This window comes from Haliotis rubra, unplaced genomic scaffold (genome assembly GCF_003918875.1).
Source record: "Haliotis rubra isolate DU_JTF1 unplaced genomic scaffold, ASM391887v1 Scf322, whole genome shotgun sequence".
Classification (NCBI taxonomy): Eukaryota; Metazoa; Mollusca; class Gastropoda; order Lepetellida; family Haliotidae; genus Haliotis; species Haliotis rubra.
In genome coordinates, this window is record NW_025766994.1 from 908051 (window position 1) to 918297 (window position 10247).

General features: G+C 37.6%; 1 protein-coding gene across 1 annotated transcript; it reads right to left on the bottom strand.

Moving 5' to 3' along the window:
* Positions 1–3877: 3877 nt before the first annotated feature.
* Positions 3878–5065, bottom strand: LOC124283844 (neuronal acetylcholine receptor subunit alpha-7-like). The gene has a single exon (XM_046719873.1). It carries the CDS (start codon positions 5063–5065, stop codon positions 3878–3880), a length of 1188 nt encoding a protein of 395 aa, XP_046575829.1.
* Between the last annotated feature and the right edge of the window lie 5182 nt (positions 5066–10247).

Sequence of the window (10247 nt, forward strand, 5' to 3'; positions counted from 1 at the left end):
ATGGAAACATCATTAAACAATGCGATGTTAATTGCTTCATTCTGTGTGTATATCAATCACTTAGTGGGGACCTTTCAATACGTCATATGTTAACAACTGAAACCTACCCATAGAGTGGTTTTAAAAGCCCTATCATGTTTTATGTATTTAACAAATCAGACTGAAAAGGCTGTATTTGCTGTTGACAAAGCGATTGATCTTACTCAGCTGTGTTCTATATAGATTAATGGTGGATGCTGACGGGAGTGCTAACACGAGGCTGTTTCCTTTAAGTGGGTTAGTGAGTGAGAGAGTTCATATTTAGCGTCACCTCTACACTATTGCAGCCATATCGTTACGAGAACAATTTAAGTTATATCAATATCAAAATAAATATTTAGAACGTAAAAACCTGTCATCGAAGGACAGTACAAATACTAGATTATCACAGCACTTAATTTAAAACAAGTATGCTATCATAAAAATAACTCACTGAGACAACAGTACAATATAAAAAGTGGGCTATAGACCACCAGCAACTGAAGGATGATCACCAAACTAGGTGAGGTGAGGTGATATGGGGTTTAACGTCGTGCTTGAGAATATTTCGCTCATATGACGACTTGCATGCGTGTGTATGTGTATATGTGGTTGTTTGTACTAGCCCAGACATAAGCTGGTTTTATAGTGCTAGCCTACTGAGATACCATGCCGCAGTGAAGCATGAATACCCCACTCAGACACATTAGAGACACTCTGAGCCGACCAGTCCTTGTTGTACCCATTAATGCCGAACGCAAGGCAGGGACCAACAAGTAACATATTTTAACGTCTTGTGGTATGGCGCGGTCGGGGATCGAACCCGCGACCTACCGCTCTCCGGGCGGACGCTCTAACCACTACACCACGGAGGCGGTCCACCAAACTAGGGTGAGTGAGTTAATATTTATGGTCACGTCGGCAATATTTAAGCCATAATGTGACTTGAAAAGTTGTAAATTAACAATAAATGCAATGAAATTATGAAAATCATGTAGACGAAGGACAGTAAAATAACAAGAGTTTCACAGTTAAAAAGTCAAAAGTAGCAAGGAACTTTTAAGATTAGAGAAATAGTACAGACAATACAATATAAAAAAGTGTTTGCCACTGATATGGTAATTTCCCCCGCCGCTAAAGAAGAATGGAATATTTATTCATATTTAGTACTTTATATTGGTCACTTTTTTTGGTCACATACAAGATGCCTGAAATGACTGGTGTCTGCATAATCACCCTTTGTAGGCTGTTGCCATAATTGAAGACATTGGGTGCAATGTTTTATGAGATATCGCATATGCGTACGTTTGAAAAGAAGTCAAAGTGTGATGGTGATCTTGGAGATAAGGTCAAGGTCACCCATATCGACTGGTGTCAGCGTAATCTCCCAATGTTAGCTGTCACCAAATTTGAAGACATTGTGTACAGCAATGCATGAGATATCACGTTAACAAGAGTTTGAAAAGTGGTCAAAGTGCCATGATGACCTTGAAGATAAGGTAAAGGTCACCCAACTCGACCGGTGTCTGGGTAATCCTCCAATGTTAGCTGTCACCAAATTTAATAACATTGGATACAACAGTCAGATATCACGTTAACAAGAGTTTGAAAAGTGGTCAAAGTGCTGTGGTGACCTTGAAAATAAGGTCAAGGTGACCAACAGTTCATAAGATATCGCGTTAACAAGAATCTGGACGTACGGACGGACGCCGCTGAATACGTAGACCCCCGTTTCGTGTTGCAGCAGGTGACACAAAACGAGCTAGAGATCATCAGCAACTGAAGGTCGATCACCATGCTAGGGAACATGCGGACCCACGGTACTTTGGCTACATGCATAGACCCCAGCTGGATTTACACCATCCCTTCAGCCGTTGGTGATTGTAGGTATATTTAGCCATAACTTAAACTGACAAAAATGCTACGTTTTAAAATATTCAGTAAGCTTAATTTATCTTGAATGTTTTGGGACTTACGCATCCCCACGGGATCACCATACTGGGGACCATGGGGATTTACAGTACTTTTGATACCTGCATGGATTTACACCATCCCTTCAGCCGCTGGCGATTGTTGGAAACCTTTAGCCGTAATTCGAAAGAACAAAACTACTGCGTTTAAAAATCTGGTAAGCTTAAATTTAACGTTTCCTTTAAGACCTCACTGAACACTCCCTTGTCAGTTTGAAGCTAATGCGAACAAAGAATTCACAAATAGTTTATTATCTGTCCACATTATCTCTTTGGCAGCACTGTGACACAGTGACAGCGTTCAGATTCATGAATTGATTCATGCTGGTATTGAGTCATGTAGATCTTCTTACATGATCATATTTATATAGAGGTAATACTTTCTACATTTCATGTTAAGCACAGTATATACATGCCCATTTGTCTCAAACGCTGTGCAATGTAGACACTAACGTTTGAACCTATATTTTATGAATTTGAGTGAGTGAGTAAGATTAGTTTTACGCCACGCTCAGCAATTTTCCAGGTAATTAGCGGCGCTCTTTAAAAAATCCAGTTTGGATCAGACAATCCAGTGTTCAACAGCACAAGCATCGATCTACGCAACTGGCACACAATGACAGCGAGTCTGATCACCCGATCCCGTTAGTTGCCTCTTATGACAAGCATGGGTTACTGAAGATCAATTCTAACCCGGATCATCACGAGAAGAGGGCACTGGATGGAATAGATGCTAATGGCAACATGTACGTACATACCCTCATCCTGTATTAGCCGCAACAAGAACTAAGCCAGACATAGTCTCACCCAGTTGTCCAGACAATCTTTACATAATGTAATCTCAAGACATAAACATCAGTACAAAGTCAAATGTGAGATGACGACACAATGCAATTTATTGCAAATACTAAAAAAGCTAAGGAACATTATGTTACCGTTCTTCTTGTCATTTCCACTCATGTAAGGGGGTAATTTTCATAAACAACAGCACCCTGGTTTTCAAGGGCATTCTGAACCTCAGAACGGCTGTATCGAGTTAATTTGTATCTGTCAACCTATGTACTTTTTACAGTGAATGTAACCGAGGATATATGAAAAAGGTAATCTAGAAAAAAATAGAAAGCTCAGCATTGTGAAACAAACGTCATTTCTAATGAGTTTAACTCTTCGTTTCAAATACAGTTTCAAGACTATATTCATTGAAATATAAGTGTTGGTATCTTTTCTTAAAATAGCATCATCCTAAAAAAGTGCAAACCAATTAGCAATTACACAACACGATTATTTATATACGATTACTTGTCACACAACATGCGAATAGAAACGATTTGAAGAAATGATAAACCAAACCATACGTCTAACAGTGAGTGAGTGAACTTGGTTTTACGCCTCTTTTAGCAAATATTCCAGCAAAAGCACGGCGGGGGATACCAGAAATGGGCTTCACACATTGTACCCATATGGGGAATCGAAACCGGGGCCTTCGGTGTGACGAGCGAACACTTTAACCGCCCCACTGCCCCATACGTCTAACAAATAACAGATATACATGTATTTAACATTAAATGATAACTTTCCTTAAAACGGTTAAAAAATGAGGAATAAAAAGTTATAGGAAAAACATTATCGATCCTGTTTCTAAAAACATGCAAAACATGATGTTCAAGAAACTGTCGCTCAGAAGACAAATGACCTGCTGAGCATGTGTGCACACTCGCCATTCACACAAATTGCATTTGCAAACCGTATCAATGTCTCACGTCCCACAACAGGACTCCTCAGAAAGTGTCAAAAGAAACTACTATCACAAAATCGTTATCCAATAGGTTATCATTTGAAGATACAACCCAAAGGTGTATGACAATTCCTGCTGGCTTCTCCTTGATTTCCTACAATATAATGAAGCCCATCAGAGCACTGGTCAAAATGGTAAAGATGAGCAAGGAAATATAGAAACAAGTTATGTCCATGTTGTCACTAAGACATTTCAAATACGTACATTCATCTCTGTCATTTACTTCGTTCTGTTCCTTGGATTCCTCTTCTGTAAGTTGTCGGATTCGTTTGGTACGAATCATCTTCCCCATTTTGGCCATAAAACGTGTCGCCTTGTTGTGTGCTTGCATATGGCTGACACGTTGGATGAATATACAGCAGATGACGTACAGGCCACTCAGATGGAGCTGGACACACACGTAAAGGGAGATAAGCGAGGCGCTAGAGGATGTTTGAGGGAGCATACCACTGATAAGTGTTACAAAAACTGTGAAAGATAAGAAAAGGGTGATCGAAATGGACAGTTTCTCGCCTGTTTCCGCCTTGACCAGGAACACGAACGGGTTGAGTGTGGATATAATCAAGATTGGCAGGACAAGATTCACCACATAATACAGCGACTGTCTCTTCAGGCTGATGGAGACGCTGAACCAGTGAAGATTATACATGCGTGTCAGCTCACTTTCATGCTGGCTCTTTATTTGTAACACTTCCCATTCTGGACTTTCAACGAGGGAGAATTCATTTGCCTCGAAATATGATATATATAATTCACTTAAGAAATAGTTATCCGAGCCAATTACAACTTTGCATTCATGGTGATCAAATGGGAAGGCAGTAATGACAATCTTGCAAAATGTCTGTGCTTTCACTTCAACGTCAAACCTCGCACTCCCATCGCTGGTTACGATAACTGGTAGTTCATCAGAGCCGAGGTATGGAACATAAGCAAGTGTGTCCTGGATTACAATATTTGGCGTCCAGATCTTGTTCCGCTGAAATCTCAGATGTGTAGTATTCGAGTACTCAGTGGGATTCCACTGAATCAGTTCATCAACCCATTCGAAAGTCAGCCAAAGATGGCTGGTGAAAACTCCCTTCACCACATCAAGTCTTTCTATACTGATCAGTTTGAAAGTCACATCCACATAAGTGGGGTCCGAGAGGTTTTGGAGTGGTAGGAACCATGGGTTATAGTTCTGGAGCAGAGACGAGTGAAGTTCTCGAACATTCCCATTTTTGTTAGGCATCACTGATGGAGACAGCAGTATCAGCAGCGTGAACGTGCTTATGAACCACATCACGGCTTGCATGTCCAGTTCTGTTGAAGGTTGCTTGAACTATGAGGACACAAGCTATACGTTCTCCACACGTTGTGAAGCAAATTACTGACTCCATTAGTATTGGCTGACAATACCATTAGTGCTACAAGACTACGGGGAAATGAACAATCATTCACCATTAAGTACATCTCTTAACTAACGCGCCGAGGTAATATCTACACAAAACATTAGTAAGGAACACGGTTATACTCTTTTATCAAATAAGCTTACACGCCACGAATAAACACCTGCTAAAAGGGTGATGTGTCAGCTGCGGCAGTTTCCTTTCAGATGAGTTATTTGCTATAGTTGGTTAAGCCTGACCAATACCAATGGTTATTAAGTTCCTTTGACGTCATCCTTTGTTTCAGCCATGTCGTGAGAAGAACAATATATTCATTAATAATCAATACATAGAGACAGTTTGAAAACCTGTCGTCAATGGACAGAACTATGAATGTGTAAAGAATAAATCGAGTGACATTAGCTGTACTTATCATGATAGGAAAGTGTGTATACATTAAATTGTTACATACTAAATGTCAATTTGCTGGTCAAACTGTCGTCAGCAAAATTATCTACATGACAAATACATTTGTATGCGTGCACAATCATCAATATGTCAGTGATTTTGGGTTTAGCGCGGTTTATTCTAGTTCAGCTTCAGAAGGAATGAAAACACGAATCAATGCACGCTTTGACGTTTATCACTGTCCCTGAAACCTACGGTATGGTGATGTCAAACGAAAAAACATAAGTATTTTCTTCTGATATCAACAGCAGAACACCCTTCAAAAGGAAAAAAGAATATCTTGGTTACAATTGATCTTCAGCAACCGCTTGTCGTAAGAGGCTACTAACGGGATCGGGTGGTCAGGCTCATTGACTTGATTGGCACATTACAGACAGGTATTCGGTTTTCAATATTTGACACTGAGGGTTTTACAGACGGGTACATGATGTCGAATTAAAATCTTAAAATCATAAACAACCATTACGAAACAATAGTAGCGGAATTGCATACGTAGTAAATAATGTATGTTTTGTTCAAATAAGGTGATCCGACTATTAGATTGAGTCAGTGAATGAGTTAAGGTTTAGCGTCACATCGACAGTATTGCAGCCATGTCGTGACGAGAACAACTTGATTTATATCAATATTAAAATCAATAAATTTAGAATGTGAAAAACCCTGTCATCAAAGGACAGTAAAACTACTAGATTATCACAGCTCTTAATTTAAAACTAGTATGCTATCATAACAATACTTCACTAGAGACAACAGTATAAACGGGCTATAGATCACCAGCAACTGACCGGGTATTAGACGTTTATCCCTTTTTGTAAAAGATTAAACAATGGCATCGTGCTGTTTAGAGATAAGTGCTTTGTGATTCCAAAGTTCACTGGAATAACACTTAGAATAACAAGTGACGGTGAAGAGTGTACTGATGGAAATCAATGAGGATTTTGTGTCGAATTTGCATTACACATTAAGTAAACATTAACTATAGTAAACAATCGTTCAATGTTTATTGAGAGAATATCCCAAATTATTGCACAAGAAAATAAATACTAAAGCACTGTCGGAAATGCTAGAAAAATGCCTTTTAACCTTAATATCTTTATAAAGGTGATAAATGTACTATGTTGTCAATATATCAACTCGCCTATAGTGTACCTAATTTTTATTTCAATCGATTTAACATTCCCATGCATTTAAAGGGCAGTTTACAGGAGAGAAGTTTGTACCAAAACAGCAACTTGAGATTTTTTCAGACTTCAACAACAGAAATCTGAAATAGTCTTTACATTTATGCTAATAATACAGATGGTGTGAAAATATGAATTAACGTTTTTCCTAAACAAATAAATGTTGAATGTCTGTGTTTCTTTACTTAATTATCTTTTCTTTATTGAAGAAATATTAATATAAATGTTAAGTCTTGATAAATAAGTTTCCCGTCATGCATGCACATCTTATCACAGCGTCCACTTTGGCCAACGATTTGCAGTCGATTGTTGCAAAGGTTTATAAGTTTTTTCTGCTTGAAAAAGACAGAGGTAAACCTTTCTTTAGTTTAGAAAGGGTTTATTACAGAACTTGTAGAGCTGTTGGTATGTCTTACCAACAAGTTTACAATATTGTAAATAAATCAGACAAGACAGGGACCGTCTCAAAAGCAAAACCGGGACGTAAAACCATCCTTGAAACTTTGACAAGGGAGTGCTTAGACGGGCGGTCTACAAACTGTATGAGAATAATGATATATATATTCTAAAGAAGCTACACCAGTGACTTGGTTAAATCTTTGGCCAATGTTCACAACTAGATTAAACTGACCGAATTACATCCATATTTTTTCAATGAAATATACTGTTGACATGCAAAACATTTATTAAAACGTTGCACATTTCTACAATCTATCGATAAGATAACACAAGTGATAGGATTCTTTCGAATGTACAGTAATACTTATGTTTATTTCAAAACAAACACACATCCACAAATGATGCCTTACATAACCAGTACGTATACTATACGTACACATATTCAACATTTTGCTGAAAACATCTATTGAGATGACCCCTCGCCCGAGCGTGTACTCAGGTGTCAATTTCACCTGTCGATACCGTGGATGCTGATGACGTAACACAGGCAGTTAATGTTTGTATCAAATAACGTCCCACTACCCCTTATTTTTCTAAGTTTTTGGTATTTTCATCAGTAAACACACATTTTAGAGCATGTCTCAAAATTTATTCCCTCGGTCCACATTAGGTAGATGTTTCTTGAAGTGATATTTGTTATTTAAGTAACTGTAATACCTCTGAATTTTAATTATAAGTCAAAAAGTATTTTTCTAGCATTTCCGACTGTACTTTTAACATTAACATTCAGATATATTTTTGTCTTTCTCGCCACAACACATTTCGGTTGGCAAGGGGAACCATCATTGAACAATTCGATGTGTATCAATCACTTAGTGGGGACCTTTCAATACGTCATATGTTAACAACTGAAACCTACCCATAGAGTGGTTTTAAAAGCCCTATCATGTTTTGTGTATTTAACAAATCAGACTGAAAAGGCTGTATTTGCTGTTGACAAAGCGATTGATCTTACTCAACTGTGTTCTATATAGATTAATGGTGGATGCTGACGGGAGTGCTAACACGAGGCTGTTTCCTTTAAGTGGGTTAGTGAGTGAGAGAGTTCATATTTTAGCGTCACCTCGACACTATTGCAGCCATATCGTGACCAGAACAATTTAAGTTATATCAATATCAAAATGAATAAATTTAGAACGTCATCGAAGGACAGTACAAATACTAGATTATCACAGCTCTTAATTTCATAAAAATATCTCACTGAGGCAACAGTACAATTTGAAAAACGGCCTATAGATATTTCAATATTTCAGCCATATTGTGACTTGAAAAGTTGTAAATTAACAATAAATGCAATTAAATTATGAAATCCTGTAGACGAAGGACAGTTAAATAACTAGGTTTTCACAATTAAAAAGTTGAAACTAGCAAGGAACTTTTAAAGGTCACATAAACCCTAGGGGGTACAAATACATAAATCACTAACTGGCATCGTTATAAATGAAACCTCGTCATTAAAACTACTCATTTCGACCTTTAATTGACTTAAAGCGACCTTTTTGACAACAGTGCACAATTCTCACCCGCGAACGAAATTTCAACCAATCAGAGCGGCGCGTCTCTATGACGTCATATGAGGAATAGCTTTGTGGGCCGATGCAGAATTCATCTACATTTTAGGGGGTAAATTATCTTGTTTACAGGCTTGTATATACCTGAAATCGTGACAATTGTTGTGGAAAATGAAAGCTATACGTTGTCACAATCTACTGTCATTTAATTTTGTCTCCTGCTTTGCCTAGTTTCCGAGTTACAACTTGTTTTCATAGACGATTCTGTCAAAATCGATTGGTGTCGTTAGGCCCTATTTGTATAATGACTGATCCAAATTGATCCCATTTCTGTGTTTTTTTACCTCGATATTTAATCATGTCATGTAAAAATCTGTTTGTATTCTCAAAACAGTGTCGGCTCATAAGTTTTCAGTGCAATACAGCAATTAATACTCCCTTGTTGAACCCGTGTTAGGTGGTATAAACCTACATGTATGTTATTTGTCATCATTCACTTGATGGTCAGTTAATGAATTTATAACAGGTATAATTAGTGGTAACACACTTAGATTACCCGACAAAGGTTCCCATTTGGCATTTCTTGTGTCTGGAGTAAATATTCAACATTATAAACATCGATCAAAGGATTAACCGATAACACGCTGATTGATTAATTACTTTTATCTTATACAGCGGAATTGTCAAAAGGTAGTGTTTATGTATGTAGATTTACTAATCTATACTGAATACACTCTGTCGTGTCGGTGTCTGCGTAAAAACAACGTCCTTCTTTCAAAGGATTAACCGGCAATACATTGACTGATTGCCCATTATTGGCTAACTAATTTACTGTTTTTAAAGAAAGGCGGACATTATGCAATTACTTGCCAGGTGTGCTATCTTGGGTGACCAATGAGACTATACACCAATACCTGAAAAGATTTATCACTTTTTCGTATATCAAACTATTAAAAGACACATCATTTGGAACAGTTTTGTGGATATTGATGGATACATTCCTCGAACAAGGTAATGGCCTGATATTGTTCTTATAACTTTAATCTGTTTTAATTTTAATATTTGCATGTTGTTTTTATTCATTTGTCGTAGCATTCAACAGAATCAATGTTTTCGCCGTGAAGTGTAATGAAACAGACAACATACACTAGGGTGTGTGTGCGAATTATGATTCCCATTGGCAAACTATAAAATGTCTAGATATTACAGTTCTGTTATAAATTCACTCTAAGTATCAGCAGATCATCTGCTTTTTATTTAGTTTCAAAATGCATACAAGTATGATAATAAACTAATAAGGATTATAAGACCAAATATAAAGACGCACATTGACTAGTATCTACATACTGGTGAGTGGACATTAACCATGTGAATGTAGCAAGAAATTTATCACGCAGTATTGTGACTTCGACCCCACCTCGCTTCCGTGGAAGAAATCGCTATGTTATAAGTTGTGTGATGCAAAATCTGTTTGGTTA